The 18,537-nt window shown below is 34.7% G+C and overlaps 1 protein-coding gene across 2 annotated transcripts in view; it reads left to right on the top strand.

Annotated features, from left to right (window-relative positions):
- RBM6 (RNA binding motif protein 6) overlaps window positions 1-18,537 on the top strand; it is a 91,811-nt gene that overhangs the window by 8,896 nt on the left and 64,378 nt on the right. For both annotated transcript variants that reach the window (XM_044677292.1, XM_044677230.1), the window contains exon 4: window positions 3,575-3,644. In XM_044677292.1, the coding sequence (XP_044533227.1) occupies window positions 3,575-3,644 (70 nt within the window). The remainder of the gene's footprint in view (window positions 1-3,574; window positions 3,645-18,537) is intronic.

Genomic DNA, 18,537 nt, shown 5'->3' with positions numbered 1-18,537 from the left:
TGGTTGGCCATTGCCTTGATCAGAGTTCTTTAACTCTTTCTTCATTGTGATACTTTACAATACTTCATAATGTTCTGAGTTCTGTTTAACTTCATTCTGTGCCATTTTGCACAAATCTTTCCAGGTTCTTTGAAATCATCCCTTTTGTCATTTTTTTAGGATTAACATATACCATAATTTGTTCATTCCCCCCCCCCCCCGCCCCAGTTGATGGGTACTCCCTTAATTTCCAGTTCTTTGCTGTTATAAAAATTGCCACTATTTTTGTCCAAAAGGGTCGCTTTGCTCTTTCTTTGATCTCTTTGGGGTATATCCCTACTAGTAGTATTACTGAGACAAAGAGTATGTACAATTCTATAACTTTTTGGGTATACAGTTAGTTGTACCTTGCTATATTACGGTTCACTTATTGGGACTTCACTGTATTGCAGGTTTAAAAAATATAATTCTGTATCATGGAGTTACACTAACCATAACACACTATTGGCTGATAGAATGATAGATGACCAACCACAGCACTGTGTTCTGTATCCTGGGCACTGATTGGCTCAGTGATTGTAAGTTAATAAGAATGTGGAAAAGGTTTATAGGAGAGTGGGAAGGGTTTATAAAACCTTAAAATGTATATGAATAACAAAATAAATATAACACTGCCTCTTTGAGGATTTTCACCTATGTGGGGGTCTCTGGAGCATAACTTCCATGATAGGAGAGGGATCACTCTAGTTCTAAATTGCCTTTGAGTATGGCTAAAACAATTCACAGTTCCACATCAGTGTATTCTTGTCCCTAATTTCCCTTAGCACTTTAGGTGTCATTTCCATTTTTGCCAGTCTGGTAGGTGTGAAGTAAAATTTGAGAATTGTTTTAATTTCTTTTTCTCTGTGATTTGGAACATTTTTTCATATGCGTATTGATAAATTTAAATTTTTCCTTTGAGAACTGCCTATTTATACTTACATCCTTGATCATTTACCTTTTAGTGGAGAAAATTGTAAATGGTGTCAGACATTGAGTATATTTCAAAAACAGTTTCAAAAGGCAATTCTCTGGTTTAAAAAAAAAAGTAGTATTTGCTTTTAGTTCAGGAAAGCAAAAAAGAATAGGGAAAATTTAATGTATTATACATTAAGAACATTTAAATACAATTAAAAACATTCTTTTAAATCATATATCTCTTAATTGCTCCAATAAATTTACCTTTCTAGGTTTTTCTGGACCCTTTGTGTTTCAAAGTTACTACTCAGCTTTTAGTTTTTTCATCAGAAATACTTGAAAGATTTCTATTAAAGATCCATTTTTTTCCTTATTGAGAATTTCCTTTTTGGATTATTCTCAACTTCTCAGAGTTGTTCTTGGTTGCAGGTATATTTCTTTAGCTTTTGAAATATTATATTTCAGGATTTCTACTTGTTTATGATAGAAGCTGACAAGTCTTAACTAATCCTGTTCTGCCTTGGTACTTGAATTGCTTCTTTCTGGTTGTTTGCAGTATAACTATAACATTTCTGGGACTTCTCCCTGGAGATTTTTTCAGGAGGTGCTCTCCCTTTTACTTTCACTTTGCCTTCAGATTCTAGTAGGTTTGTACTGTTTAGATGTATGATTTCTTGAAATATGGTGTACGGTATTATAATTTTTATTTTTCAATCATCATTTTAATGGAGTTCAATGTTTTAAAAATTATCATTACATGTTTTCCAGGTCAGTTGTTTTTTCATATCAGAAAGCTTATATTCAGTTTTTTTCTTCAGTCTTTTGATTTTGTTTCTTATTGTGTTAGGGCATCTTTGACTTATTTGGTCAGTTTTAGTTTTCAGGGATTCCATTTCTTGAGTAAGGTTTACCACATCCTCTTTCAAACTATTTGCTCTCCTAATTTAGTTTCTTATCTCATAGGATATTCATGTAAGCCCTGTGGAAAACCCATTTTTTTCTTCGTGCTTCTGCTTATAGGCATTTTTATATTTGCAGTAATGTTTGATTCTGTTCAGTGTTTCATTTACTCATCCCTTAAGCTTTGGTTTCTGAGTTGGGGGTTTTGTTAGGCTCCTTCCCCCCACCCCCCAGCTATTTTTTTTAATGAGATGGTTGATTCTTTTTTGTCTTTCTCTAGGTTTCTTGTGCTGATCTCCAGCTCCTAGAGTAGATCTCCTCCCTAGAACTTTGTGTTTCATAGTGTTGGCGCTTCGGGGCCCTCTCTTTATCCTTTTTGGATAAAGTATAAGGAACATCATAACCCCTTTACCTGGGCTGTCTACTGAGTGCTTCTCATTTCTACTAGCTGTTATCTTTTAAGGTCCCTACTCTGCTGCTTTGTGAACCTACCTGGGGCTTTCTCAGAGGAGCCCTCTGATCCTCTGATCTTGCTTCATCCAGGCATAGAGCCTTGTAGAACGTTCTCTTGCCCATCTGCGGTCACATCTGTAGACTACCTGATATTGGTGTTGGTTGATCTGAAACCCTTTTTCTATTGCTTGTGAGCTTTTTTTGGGGGGCAGGGGGCAGTTTTGGAATGTAAGAAGGCTCTTTCTGTAATTTCTCATTGGATTTCTTAATCATGATGCGGCCTGGTGCAAACTTTAGGTTTTTGCTGTGGTAGATAAGAACTTGATGGTCTGACTCTTGTTTATTAGGTAGCCATCTTGGTCAGAGATTCATAGCCAGTCAAGAGGTTCATTTTTCTATATATCCAGTTGGTCATTAAACAAGTCAGTTTTGTGTTACTATTTTCATCTACATTGTTGTAATATATATTTATTCATTCCTGGTTTTGTTTAATTCACTCCGCATTAGTTCATGTAAATCTTCCTGTGGCTCAGAATTCGTCATATTCATTATTTTTTTATGGTACAGTTGGCATTATATTTTGTATCTATTATCCTATATATATTATGTAATATAATATATTCATCTGTACCACAAATTGTATAGCATTCCCCAGCTTATTGGTCACTTACTTTGTTTCCAATTCTTTGCTACCACAAAAAGTCCTTTTGGTATTTTTGGCACCTTTTTGTCTTTGGCCCCATATTTTTCTGGCAGGAATATCTCAGAATCAAAAGGTATGGATATTTTAATCACTTTCTTGGTATAATTCTAAATTGTTTTCAAGAATGGTTGAACTAATTCATAGCCTCACAATGAGTGTATTAATATTCTGTCTTCTACTGTGTCCAATAATTATTTCCACCTTTTGTCACTTTTACCAATTTGCTGTGTGTAATGTGAAATGTTGAGTTTTTTTGAGTTTTCATAACTATCGTGGTCTAGTAGAGAAAGTGCTAAATCTTAGAACCTGGAGGACATGCCTCAAACACTACCTTATCTATATGAGATTGGACAGATCATGTAATCCTTTTGAACCTTGTGTCAGATGAGGAAGCTGCACTCCAAGATCCCATCTAGCTCTATAAAGCTTCTAGGGTTCTATTGCCAGTGACTTAGAAAAATCTAATATATAGTTATTATTAGTTTGCAGTTCTTCTTTTGAGAACTTCATTTCATTTTTTTTGAACACTTGTTGGATAAATCATCTTGATTTTATTCATACCCATGATTTTTCTTTTTGTAGATTCTTAATGCTTTTCGGACTTCGGATGGGACTCCTGTGAAAGACTTGCAGCTAAAAGATTATAGCTCAGGTGAGAGTTTTTTCTACATACACTTGTCCTTAGACTTATGAAAGATCCTTTACTACACTGCTACTCAGTATTCTAATTTATTTAGCCCTTTCAAGAAATCATAAATATACTTTGGTCAGGAACCTATATTGATTCATATGGTGTATTCCCTCAAATATCAGTCTGGCTTAGTTGTAGATGGACTTCTTTGACTGTTCTCCAAAGAATTGCCTATCCTTGAATTATTTATGCAGCATCTATGTTTAAGAGTAAAGTATACATTTAGTATTGTAAATATTTGTCTCTGACAACATTTAATGTAGTTGTTACCTAAATCTTAGGACATAATTTTATAACTTTGGAATAGATTTGACTTTTTTTAAAAGTGTATGTGGGAACCACATAGTTCATTAAATTTGTAAACAATTATTTTTAGTAAGTTTCAAAGCATAATATGCTTATTCCCTATTTCTCAAAAGATTATAGGGTAATTTGCCACATAAAAAAAATCTCCTTTAAACTGCATGAAGGTGAGGTGGTAAGGTGCCAGCTTTCCAGAGAGACTTTTAAAAACTAGTGGTTAATTTTGTGAATTGACCTTTGTACAATTGCATATCTTTGTAATTACTTAATATACATATAAAACTTTTATTGACAGTTTCCTTCGAAGATGTCAAATGGCTATAAGTTGAACTTAATGTATATCTTGACTATCTTTCATGTATTAAAAATGGTAAAATTAGGCAATATCTTTTTGTAATGAAGATATATATGTGAATGCCAAGTGGCCAGGGTTAAACAGAGACCTTAGTTTAGCCAAATGTAGATTTCTGTTGCCTTGATTGTTATTATAGGACTCTATAATAGATAAAAGTTTTTTTTTCTTAATCAAACTTTACAGGTATCTCTTGTTTTAAATGTAATTACTTGACAACTTGAAATGTGCAGAATTGTTAAAAATAAAGCATTAATTTAATTTCTGTAACCCACAGTTTATAATTTAGGAATTTTTAGCCCAAATACATCTTGTCAGAAGGCACCATATATTGGATATCTATGGAACATCTGATATTGCAACCTAATGTTAGACATTGTGAATATCTAGATAGGGAGTAAGAAGGAAGCTAGTTCTCGCAGCTACAAATATGGCGTCTGGAGATTCCTATGCATGGGAGAAATTTGAGGATCTGTGTTAAAAGGGAAAAGTGAAAGTGTGGAGGAAATGCTATATAAAGCATTTTTAGTACTATAACACTCGGCGTAGCCTTGGCCTCACCGCTAGCTTCTTTCCAATAAAATGTTTTCAGTTCAATTTATTAGATTTTTGCATTTAGTAAATTCTAATTTTGTTAATAAAATCAATGGGAAAAATGGATTGCTTTACAGAAACTTACTTTACAGCCTGATTTCCTGGAATATATCTACTCTCTACACAAGGAATACCTGTATCTTTAGATGGAGTTGTATTACAAGGAAGAAATGACATTGGGGTGGTAAAGATGTTGAATGATTTTATGCATTTAGTTTGGATTTCAGACAGGTCACCAGCAAAGAAATACTTCTGATATAATTTGATATTCCTTATTCTAGTTTTTAAGTTTAGTAACCTTAGTCCCTCTGAATGAAAAAAAGAATCCTTCCCTCCCTCCATTGAATGTTAAAAAGATTCATATGCTGATGTTATTTCTAAAAGAAACCTGTTGTTTCTCATGTGTAATAAATTTCCATACTCTTGATCTTTGGGGATAGTGAAGGAAATTTTTCATTACTTTTATAAGAACAGCATAATTGCATGGGCATTTCTTAAGCATCTTGAGCAATAATCTTGGTTCTAAATATATGCTTTGACTTAAAGTATTGACTTAACAGAAGAGACTTAGGAACATTTGTTCTGGCAAACGTAACAGAATTAGAAAATTCTGTACTTTATCCCTCCTTTGTTTTCTGTCATTCTGACTTTATTTTCAATGTTGAAACTTCAAGATGTAGTGTCGATTTTTTTAAAACTTTAAATGTTCATCTCACTCTTTCTTGAATTAGCATTGTTTGTTAAGAAAATCATTACATTGTCACTTAGGAGTAGTTAGTTGTTGATACTTACAAACTAAATCTTAAAATAAATGATTGAGACTTCTCCAAGACAGGTTAATGTTTGAAATTTATATGATTATAAGACTACGCTTGTTTCTGTTTTTCTTTGGGAAAATAGCAGTGCTCACAAATGAAAAACATCTTTCAGTTTCCTTCAGGCACAGAAGCATAGATGGCAAAAATGAGTAGAGATCATGCAGCTCTCCCTAGTTTTCTATTGATATTTCCTAAGAGGTAATTACTTAAAGAGATAAAAGTTATTCTTCAGTTGAAGCAATAGGGATGCAAGTCCTTAAGTTGTAAAAGAAAGATTCTTATTTAATATAGGTTCACACTCTAAAGTAGGAAGTTCTTAACCTAGAGGTCATGGACTTGATTTTTAAAATATTTTGTTAACTTTCAATATAATTAGTTTCTTTTGCATTTCTGTGTATTTTGTGCATTTAAAAAGCATTCTGGGAGGGCAGCTAGGTAGCTCAGTGGATAGAGTATGAGGCCTAGAAATGGTGGGGCCTAGGTTCGAATTTGGCCTCAGATATTTCCAAGCTCATGACTCCTTTACTCCAATTTACTAGCCCTTACCTCTCTTCTGCCTTAGAACTGATACTTATCAATTCTAGGTCAGACAGTAAGGATTTTTTTCTTAAAAAAAAAAAAAAAGCATTTTGAGAAGGGGTCCTTTATCAGATTGCTAAAGGGGTCAATGATTGAGCCTGCTCCTAAAATAATTAAGAATGTGTAATTATGAAATTAACGAAGTTCATTTAAAAGGGGAAGTTGTAAGTAGAGAAAGGAAAGCTATTATATACCTTTCACTTTGGCCATGGGAGTGATGGCATTTTTCTACCTCTGTTTGCAGAGGAGACTCCAGCCCAATTAATAAAAACCTCAGATTTGCAGGGGGAAGGCTATTAATCTTTGCCCTGTCAGTGTTCTTATCCTATATGTATACCATTTTTGCAGTTACTTTGGTTTCACAAGTAGACTACTAGGAAGAGGTTTTCCATTTGTAAATTATTACATTTGGTTGCTTTGTGAGATGTAGTGGAATGAACTTCTTTTCTCAGGGTTTGACCACTTTTGGTTAAACTGGTCTGAGGTTTCAGACCTTTTGAGAAGTTGTACAGAGAGATGGCCGTGGTCGTAAGGTCTTTTCTTCTCATTCCCTCAGTTTCCAGCCTCTTCCCTTCTCTTTTCTCTCTTGTCCTTTCATTATTAAAATGACTAGTTCCAAATTACAGTGATAATTTCCATATTAATTTCATATTTGTCACAAAATTGTATAAATGTAATCATTGTATATTACCTTTTATATTTAGTGGCATCCACTTTCTAGGGAAAGTAACTTTCACAAGCCTTTTTTCCTTTGGCTTTTCAGCCACTATTGGAATGGCAAAAGGTGTAGGAAAATGGTAACTCAGGGCCATATACTCAGCCTTAACAACTTTCTTCACAGCAACTTGAGAAACAAAACAACTTCCCAATTCACAGTGAGTGATATTCTTGGGTTCACTACAAAAGTTAATGACAGTCTACTCTCTGGGTAGTTATGTTAATTTAATTTCAACACATTGAGTACAGTTAGCATATCGAATGTAAATAGCTATGAATTCAAAAGGTTTAAACAACACTTTCCTTGAGTCATTTGAAATTCATTGAATTAGAGACTTGGAGAATTTTATTATATTTAATTATAATAATCAGTTTTTTGTGTGCTGTTTATATACATATATAATAGGTAATAATATATACTACATATATAATATAATTTTTGAAAATTACAAAATTATTCTGTACCTTGCTTTAACTACAGGTCCTTGACAGTTGGAAAAGTTGGAAATAACATTTCTCAGTTTTTCCTAGGCTTTAATACCTAGGATTGTGAAGGATATCATTAAAGTAGTATCCACTATCACAATTTGGTGCTGCTTTGTTAGGCTTCCATTGTGATTGGTAGTAACTATACCAAATTTTGTTCTTATCTTTCCTAACAGATTGTATGTCTTTGAGGGCTGGGGCCATGTATTATATTTCATGATTATGTTGCCCAAATATTAAGTAGGTACCCAATAATGTTTTCAATGAATTATGCCTTTGTTTTGTTAGGTCCTGTGTTAAAAGTAATGCTGCTATGTATTGATTCTCTGCTCTATTTGATGTTAGGCCAAGCGTTGCCATTGCTAATTGGCTATAGTAACCATTTAAAAATATGCTTTGAGCACTTATTTGTTCTATAGCAATGCAGAAAAATGGATGTTTTTATATTTTGTTTTGTTTCTGTTGGTATAGTCCTTGGGTGAGATAAAGTTAGAATAGCCTTGATGTCTCTATTTCTGTTTGCTGTGGAGAAACATGATAGAAGTGTTTCCAGATAAAAGTGAGACAGATTATAAGCGACATTAAGGTTGAATCAATTTCTTGTTTGTTGAAAAAGTATACCTAGTTATCTCATGATATATGTACAACTTCTTGTTTAAATTTGAACAAAGAATCCTAAATAATTTTTTATTTGGTAGCTGAAATTTCTTAAGTAGAACACTTATTTTATGAGTAGAGTAGAAGTGAAAGAACTCTAGTCTCAACTTATTTTCTCAATTTCATAAGAATGTAGTATATGCCCACTTCCATGATTTAAGTTTTTATTTTTTTTTTGACAAAAAAGATTTTTAGATTTAGCCTTTATGAGGATCATATGGGGCCTTCTTCTCCTTAAATAGCTCTAGGCCTGGCTATCTACTAAGCCACCTAGCTGCCCCCACTAGTACATATTCTTAGTCCCTGTATCAAATCCTTCCTATGGTAGTCATCTCTACAGCGCAAGTTCAGGGTTGAGTTTTTGGTGTTCTATCATGGCTCTAGATTTTCTTTTTGGTCTGATTCCCCTCCTAGATTTATATTAGTCAAATTCACTCCTTTGGTTCACTTTCTTCTGTAATTAAAAAAAAAAAAACAACAAACTACATCTCTGAAGAGATTGCTTATGTTTTTAGTTATCTTATGTTGGGAACCAGTTTTTCTTGGTTCATACCAGAGGATTGCCTTTATATATCTTTTAGTGCTGCTCAGTTGGCTTTGGTTATATCCAAATTATTTTCTTGACCTTTTTGGAACTTTTAAGATTTCTCTCCTAACATTTATACATTATCTTCATTTCCTAAATGTATTCCTCCTCTTAGACTTATTTATTTCTTTTGATGGTACCATTATCTGTCCAGTTTTTCAGATTAGTTACCTCAGGTACCCAGATTTCTCTCTCACCTTTGCCAAAGCCAATCACTTGTCAAATCTGGTTGATTCTAGCTGCTCAGATCCTTTCATATCTGTTCCCCTCTCTTCACTCATGGCTACTGTACCAGTTCAGGCCTTCATGTCTTTCCCTAGACAATTGTAATTACCTCTTCATTTATTTCTTGGCTTCCAGTTTCTCCTTTCTCTTGTCCATCATCCACATTCGTGCCAAAATATATTAAAAAAAATTTTTTTTTCAGTGAATGAAAATCCATTTTTCTCCTCTCAACTCTATTTCCTTTCTTGAGAAAAAAGAAAACAAATCCCTTATAACAATGCCTAATAAAGTGAAACATTCCCTCATGATCAGAAACATGTATCTCCTTTAGCATACTGAGTTCATCATTTTTTTGGTTAGGAAATGGGCAGCCAGCTTCACTATGGGTCCTTTGGAATTGTGGTTCATTATTGCATTGATCCAAAATCCTTAGGTCTTTATAGTCTTAATATAAACTTGTTTTGCCAAAATAATCTGCATAAGGTACAGATCTGACCAGGGCACTTGCATGCTTAAGAATTTCTGATGATTCCCTGTTGCCTCTAGGATTAACATTTACTAACTTTAGTGATCTTGCTTCAGCCTACCTTTCTGATTTATTTCCCAATTCTCCTCTTCATATACTCTACCTTCTAACAAGTTGGCCTTCTTGCATGGCTCTGAAATCAGACAGGTTTCCTCCTTTTTTTCTTTTTTTGCCTTTGCACAGGCTCTTTGTGCTTGGAAAAACTTCCTCTGCACTTTTACTCATTAGCATCCTCAGCCCTCTTTTTGTGGTCAATTCAGATGTCACCTCCTGGATGAAACTTCCCAGATTCTATTAATTTTTAGTAGTTCTCTTCTTCCTCTTCTCCTTATCTTGATATAATTGTGTCCCTCCAGCAGAATGTAAGCTTTTTAAGCTTACATCCTTTGTATCCCTAATACTTTACACTTGGTAGGGACTTGATTGACTTGATTATTTCAATGCCGATTGACTTGAATATATCTTATGTGTTATATATGGCAGAGAGGAATTGCCAGTATAATTCTTTTTCTGAAAATAGATAAATGATATTAATTATAATTCATCTATTTGCTATTTCATTGCATTTGGCAGTTTCTTCTCATCCCCTATTGTGTTATCTAATTGAAAAAGACTTGAAGGGAGGATGCAGTTCTTTTTAGTTGTTGACTCTCAGAGGTATTCTTGTGAGAGAGCCACATCCTCAGTTCAGAATCTTGACATGGCTCCTTCATGTTCAGGCAGGGAGTACAGACTGGTAACCTTTTGCATGTGGCTTTTCAGGTAAGTTGATTTCTTATTTTCTTGAGTCTTTTCCTCTGAGATAGTATTTAATATCCAACAAGGAATCACTGCTTAGAAAGAAAAAGAAAGCAAAATATTTTGAATCTGTTTATCTCTGTGATTTGCACTAATATTCCTTTTAATTGCATAGGATATGACTTGAGTTTTCTTGTCCCTGGAAAAAATGAGTGGAGCATGTTGTGTGTCTCTTAATTGTGAGAGTGGGAAAGCACTTTTGAAGCATGGGAAGAAAGTTTTTTTTTTTTTTTTTTAAATAAAAAGGAAGATGAAGAGACTGGCTACAATTTAGTTGTGATTACTTCAGCAATTTGTTTGCTTAGTAAATCTCTTTTTTTCTTAAGTAACTGGTTAGAGAATAAGATGAATTACTGTCTTTAATTTTGTTTATTTGGCAGATCTAATGAGTAGTTTTCTCTGTGAATACAAATGCCTGTTGGGTCCTTGTTTCATTTGTCTGTGCCAGTGAGTAGAAGGTGCTTTCCCCATATATTCTGAAGCAATCTTGTATGTGTAAGAAATCATTGCTAAGTACAAAAATGTGAGAAGCATAAGGTTTGTGATTGGGGCACATTTTAGTTGTTACAGCACTGATGTATCAGATATTTCCTTTGAAGTTAGGAGTGTGATTTATATGATTTATTATATTTAAAAACAAAGGAAGCTTCCTGGTAATATTACCTGTACTTCAACAGTGTTGTTTATTCATTTTGTTTATATGAGGTGGATATGCAATTTGCCTCTTACAAATATTTATGTAATAGTTATATAGATATTTTTTGTGAGAACTTAAAAACCATCTCAGATATCCAAATGCTCTACAAATGAGAATTTAGGTAAAACCCTTCAAGTGAGCGTTTCTTCAGGGATCTGATTCGAATTTTCTAGTGTGTAGACTTAGTTACAGCAATAATAAAAATAATTCACATTTATATCATATTAAGGGTCACAAAGCATTTTTATCAGTAGCTCTGTGAGGATAGGTCCTGTGGATAACTTCCCTATTTTATATAAGAGGATATAGCTTCAGATACACATAATCTGAGATTTGAATTTCTTCCGATTCAAAGACTAGAGCAGTTTTCATGATACTTTATTGCCTCTCAAGAGGTCAAACAGATTGAAACCTTAGCTTAAGAAAAACTTCAGATACTTTTGTGATTACTAGAGCCAACACAGGTTAAGGGAAACTAGGATTTTGGGGGGCTACTTTCATTTTTTGACATCATGGTGAAGGAACATTGTTTCCCCACAACAGAATTGAGTTCTTATGTTCCCCATAATTTTTCTCAGTGAAATGCCAAGGTAACAAAGTTAAGTTGACCTGGGAGTGAACTTCTTTCTTTATGCTGGTGTGAACTTTTTTGGATAACAAACTGTGAGAGATTGAAGGAATCTTAGAGGTTATCTATATCTAGTTCAATTCACTTATTTTTGGATGGAGAAAATTGAGCCTAAGAAAAGGTGGTGCTTAAAATTTAGTGACATAGAGCTGGCACTAGCACTGCAAGGAGTTTTACTATGTCTATTCTTGCCATTGTTTCCCATTGCCTCCCTGAAATTTTTATTAAACAAGTGGAATTATTTTAGTATCACCCATACATTTCCCCTCTTATATTGCATAAAATTTAAAAATTTTTTTGATCGATGCCTTTTGTTGTTACATCATATTATTTTGAGATATTTCCTTCTCTTCCTTACCTAGCAAGCCATTCCTTGTAACAAATTAAAAAATAAATAGGAAAAAAACGGTTTAGCAAAACCAATCTATATGTCAACTATATTTAATGGCATATATATTGCATTGCTTTTTATAGTAGGAAATTTATTTTTTTTTTACACCATGAACTTGCTATGTAGATTGGAAGATAGATCTTTTTCAAGTCTTTTCAGACAATCTTAAAACAGGGAATAGGGTATCAAATATTCATCTTCATCTTTGCAGTTTCTTTGAGTTTTTAAGCTATTGGTGCAATGAATCATAGATATAACTTTGTTGACGTGCTTGAATGTACAGATAGCATGTGTTTAAAATTCTTTGTTTGGGAAGCATATATTCAACATGCACACACTTTTAAAAGAATTGATATATTCATGTTAGCTACAAATATAACATTGCTTCTAATGGGCAAGACAGCTACAATAGGACCTAGGATGTGAGAAAAATAATGCAAATTTAGCTGAAAATTGTATTTGCAACCTTAAGTTAAAAAATGCACTAGGGTAAGTTTCCAAATGTTCTAGTTAAAGAAGCCTGGTTTCTAAAACTACAAAAGTAGTAATTTTTATATATACATACAAGGGTTACTATAGACAAATCATTAGGAACTACAAATTTAATTCCCTTAGACTTTTAGACCAGTTTATCTTTGTTATGGAATTCTTTTTCATACTTTGAAACTGATATCCTGCAACCTCAGAAGTAGCATGGAAACAGTTGTCTTACTAGTAGGAAATTCTGTTACACAACTTAAGGCCAGAACCACACACAAAACAGTTTTCTTGTGTATTCTTGCACTCATTCGGAAAGGAACTCCATGAATGATGGTGAAGTTAAGGTTGTTTTAGATTGTAACTTATGATGTCTTAAATTTCTCTTACACTTTTTTCCAGAGAGCTTAGAATTGTTCACAAACATTCTCATATAGCCAAATATTACAGATGCCGAAACTCACAAGTTTCTTTAAATTTGTGAATGCAAACAGTATGATTAGAGCTTTCCTAGTGATGATTTGAAACAAAGTGATTCCATAAATGTTCTTAGTTGTACAACTGTTTCCTTCATTTAAAGAGGATAAAGTGAAGATATTGATGACTTCTGGATTGCTTTTTACTAATAAGACATATGAGACTGAAATGTTTGTTTGCCCCATAGAGTTATTTCAGTCTTGTTAATGGATTAGTGTTAGCAGATTTGAGAGCTACTGAGATAGATCCATGGAAGATTCCTGTGAGTAGGAAAAGTAAATTTTTTTCCCTTTTGATGACTATTAAGTGTTCTGCCTGCCAGGTAATGATGGTGAATAACATATCGGATCTGGTCAGAACTTTAGGCTATCCAGTGGGCCCAGGAATGAAAACCTTCCCTATGACTTTGGACATTGACAAGTTATAGGCAGCATGATTATTTATCCAGTCATCTGGACTACATTGAATATGTTTAGTCAGATTACTCGAGTCTCACTTATTTGGATGCCAGGTTTCCTTCTGATCCAACTTTCATACTTCCAAGTAGCTTGAATAGATTTATTTTCTTCATTGGGCTAAGAACACTAATATGTATTTGAATAATATATAGTGATCCATTTCTTAGTTCTGTCAGAATTTTTTACCTTTTCATCCAGTGGTAGATATATTGTGAAACTGGAGAATTGACAAGAGATAGTAATAAAAGTTGGATAGTTTATGCTGTGGATGGGAACATAATTGGAGAATACATTGCTCTTTACGGAAAACTAAATACATATTTCTTCCATCTACTCCAATATTTGCAAATTCACATAGGCAAACATTTTAGAGTTATATAGGAGAACCAGGTATAGCCTAATTGGAAAAAACAATCATATTTACTTGCTGATGCTTTGAAACTGGAGAAAGCTATTTTCAACCAAGAGTCATTCTGGGTTTGGTACTTATGGTTGGAGAAGCTGTTTAGAAATGAGCTCCAAGGAGAGGTGGCTGGTAGAGGTTGTGCCAGCTTGAAACCACAGGTGTATTTGGGAAGCCAGAAGGCGTTCTTCCAGGGCTGGGTGACCCTCGCCGAGGCAGAGGATGGACGCTGTGGCTGAGTGGAGAGCGGCACGCCCAGAGAGGAATCCCATGAAGCGGAGCTGGAGGGATCAGGTGAGCCTGGGGTGGAGATAGTAGTAGCAGAGGGAGAATTTTGGTTCTCTGCAAACTCACTTTAAGCATGCTTTGGGGATAATTGGATTTTTTTTTGTTTTTGTTTTTATTTTTATTTTTCAAGTTTTTCACTCTAGGAATTCTGAGTGGAGGGGGATCTAGTGAGAGTGTAGTTTGGGGTACTGGCCCTTCTTGAAAATGGGTGTTATCATTTGAGAAATGAATTTGGTGTAGATTTTAGGAATAGAAGAAAGCTTGATGAAGTGAAGGGCTTTGAAGAAAAACCCCTCACTTACCTTGTGTTGGGTTTAGACTGACAGTCATGACATTTTTAGAGCTTGTTTAGGGTGGATTGGCTACTTGTTGGGAAAAAACCAAATAGACATTTGATAGTGTTCCTTTGAGGTCACTTTAGACTTAAAGAGGCAGTGAGGCATTAGGATTTAGTGTACCCTAAGAGTTTTGAGGATTAGTTCTTGTCAGATAGTGAGGAAAGGGTGGAATCATAGAGAGTACTTGACCAAATGGATCAGTTGTTTGCCAGTAAGGCTAGGTTTTGTTTCTGAGGTTAAGAAAAAGGGCCAAAGCAATTTCTTTAGAAGCCTGAAATTCAGGATTTTGGTTTTAACATTTCTAAAGCAGTTCACTTTATTTGGGTAACAAACCTTACATAGGACAAACCCTACTTTTATTGGGAGCTGATAGATCTTTAATTTGTTAAGTCCCTTCCTATTACCTTAAAACATCTTTGTTGCCTTGGAGGTCACCTTACATTGAAATTCTGTATCTCAGTCAGCAAGGATTGACATTGGTGGTGGTGGTAGGGTATATTTACATCATTATTGGCTAACCTTAGGTTCCCCCTGGCATACTGGATCTGGATTCGAACTCCCTGGGCTCTGAAAGCGGAGTCCCATTTTTACTCTAAACTAGCTACAAAATAATATTGTTTCAGGACTCTAAGGAACTTTGTAATAATCTGAACAAAGTAACAATGTCCATATCACAATGTCAGAGGCTTTTTTGTTTGTTTATTCAGGAGAACTGCCATCTTGGTAAGTTCTGAGTAGCAGGTTACAGAAGGATTTTGTTCAAGGAGAGTGACCTTGGTCGCATTTCTACCACATATCAGAGCAATAGGTAGACTAGATATTTTGGGGAATACAGCATGGTAAATGTTAAATATCACCAATTATGTTTCTTAAGGCTAAGATTAAAAAATTTAAATTAATATACCCCTCAAAATAAACTGTTTTTGTTGGAATATAGGTCACACACTTTTCCCTCATAAAATGAATACAGTCATCAGTCTATAATCAGTATTTTTTTTTCAGTGTTTACCTATATATTTTTTCCTTCCAAAGCTAGTGAGGTGACCTACATTCAGACCAAAGTAGTAGTGTATCAGAGGTGTCAGGGATACTTTATTTTGTGTGGGAGTATGAGAGAGCCCATGCGTTTCAGTTCAATACATTTGTGTGTATATGGGGTTTTAGAAAAGAGACTCCCTCTTTCTGTTTTTTAACCTCTGTATTCACCATTACAGCCCTAAAATCATTAGAGGATGTTGTACTTGCTCTGAGGAGCTTTTAATATTTTGAGAAACTTCTATGTTACCCTACTTTATTTGCCCATTTGGGGTGTGAATTCATGATCCCATAGATGCAATTTCTGTCATCTCTTGGCTTCTCCCAGGGCCCTCTGATATTTTGGGATTTCACATTTTTGTATGACCTTTTAGGAGGTCATCTTTTAAGTTCTTTTGAGTGGGTGGTGGGAATGTTTGATGGCTATCAGCATATCAAATTAATTTTTGTTGTTTTCTATTTCAGGAGAGATTCAATACCTACATGTTCATCCCCCTGAAGTTTGGGTATGTGGCCACACCGTAGTTTTGCCTGAAAAAAGAGTGTGGTGCCAGCCATATGGAACACAATTAGGGATAGCTCCCAGCAGAGCTCGGGTCTCGTGGCTTGGTACCAGAGAAATGCTATGGGACCAGTTATTGCCTCTCATCCAGTCAGTGGTACAGCAGGGCATTTTGCCAAATGTGATAGTAATTCATTTAGGGGGAAATGACTTAGTCCAACAGACTTCACTAGGGTTAATAATCACTATGAAAAATGATTTGACAACATTATGTAGAACCTTTCCCAAAGCAAAGATTGTATGGTCAGCTTTACTGCCCAGGAGGATTTGGCCAGGGGCCCAGAAACCTGGAGCAGTTGATAAGGCCAGGAAGGCACTGATTAAAGAACTTTCTAAGTTTTGTAGCCTCTGTGGGATTTCAGTGTTGAGGCATGATCAGATTGTCTATTCTTCCCCAGAGCTATTTAGCCAAGATGGAGTTCATCTGTCGGAGATTGGGGAAGTTATTTTTAATGCCAATCTGCGGGAAGCAATTGAAGCTTGCTTATAACCCTTTGGAAAAATGGGCAGGACCACTTCTACTGCTTTGCTGAGTTCCTTTCCCTTCTTTAGGTGGAATTAATCCTTACTTTGTAGCCTTATCTGTCATTTGCTTTTGGACAAGTCTTCCAGTTATTAAAAAAAAGGCTACAAGTGAGGGTTCTAATGCCTCTGGGATTAAAGAGACTCCTTTTGTATTGTCTTTCTTTGTGTGAGACGGATATTGAAAAGGTAGGGCTTCCATTATCTTGGCCCCAGATTTGGAAACCACTTGTTTCACTGCTTTTATCCAAGAGGAGGAATAACGTCTATGTAAACTTTAAAACAATAGCAGGCAGAAACCATTCCTAAAAAATGTTTGCAGGGTTTCGTGTTATATTTGTGTGTGTGTGTGTGTGTGTGTGTGTGTGCGTTGTTTTTTTTTTTTTTAATATAAGGCTCCTTTCTGCCTTTTGCAACTGTATGCAAGAGCTGTGCTCACTCTTCCCAAACATTTTCCCATGCTATCTCCCACCCCTTCACATTCAGAATATAAAACGAGGCATTTGTATTTCTTTTGTATGTAATTAAGTGGCTTTTCTAAATGATTGAATATAAGCTTACTAATAAATAAGTCACTTGATCACTTCATGTAAAAATGTATTACTTATATTCATAAAGGGCTATGGATATCAGCACAAGTGTAAATGACAATATGATCTGCACCAATGCCTTCATGGTAGAGTTATTTTATTGATGGCTCTTAGACTCAATTCAATTCAGATGTTATATACATATGATGTTATTGTAATATTTTGTCCTTAATAAAGTTGCAACGTGGAACCTTTCAAACTTGTGATTCATTCTTTTGTGTCATTCTTTTTAGTGTAATAAGCAACAATCAGGTTCTATTTTAGTTTCTGTTTTTCTTCATATGAAATTGAATAATCAGCTTAGATATTTTTTAGTGATTTCACAAAAGCTTCTTCACTTTAGGCAGACATGTTTTGTGGAGATCATCGGTGGGAAATGATAATGGTGTGATCTCACAAAGATTAATGTAATGCCTCTCTTCCCTGTCTTTATCTGTTGAATTTCTTTCTAAACCTTAAAACCCGGTTGAAAATGGTATTTTTTTCTAGGAAGTTTTACTGGTCCCTGTTTCTTCCCACCCCTCCCAGCTCTCCCAGGATTGTAAAATAGTTATTTGTTTTGCAGTTTTTAAATATACTTAGAGTGTAACATTTATTATAGTTACCTGAGTCTTATCACCCTTTAGATTTTGAGCTCCATCTAGACAGGGAGTTGATGTTATCTGTTATCTCATTATGTGTAACACAAAATAGGTGATTGATTTTTTTTTTAAACCCCTATCTTCAGTCTTAGAATCAATACTATGCATTGGTTTTAAGTCAGAAGAGCAGTAAGGGCTAGGAAATGGGGGTTAAGTAACTTGCCCAGGGTCACACAGCTAGGACATATCTGAGGCCAGATTTGAATCTAGGACTTCCCATCTCTAGGCCTGGCTCTCCATCTACTGAGCCACCTAGCTGCCCCCTTGATGCTTGGTTTTATTGAATAAATGAATTGCTTTTGTACAACTGGAAACATAATTTTAAATTAACTGTAGATTCCAACATTTACAGCCAATGATAATTCTCAAATTACCAGCCAACAATAGGAAATGAACTTTTTGAAGATGCACACAACCTTAAAAGCCCAAACAAGTTTGACCTGAAAGACAACAGCTTTCTGGAAGAAGAAAGATCAGCACTTGTATTCCACGTTCAAATACCTGAGCTTAGTGAGGTAGATCTGAAGGAGTAAAGTTCTCTGTTTATAATTGTAATAAAGGAATAAAGAATAATATAACCACCTAACTCTTAGAGCCCTTTGAAAGAATGCTCATTTGTCTGTCTCTAGGCATTCTTAAAATGATGAAATAATTTCATTCTCTAAAATATAGATGGTTGGCAAGAAATTTTATCTCCACTTAAAGG

Source organism: Gracilinanus agilis, chromosome 1 (assembly GCF_016433145.1).
Source record: "Gracilinanus agilis isolate LMUSP501 chromosome 1, AgileGrace, whole genome shotgun sequence".
NCBI classification, from domain to species: Eukaryota; Metazoa; Chordata; class Mammalia; order Didelphimorphia; family Didelphidae; genus Gracilinanus; species Gracilinanus agilis.
The sequence above is the reverse complement of the archived record's forward strand: the minus strand, read 5'-3'. Positions and strand labels throughout refer to the sequence as shown.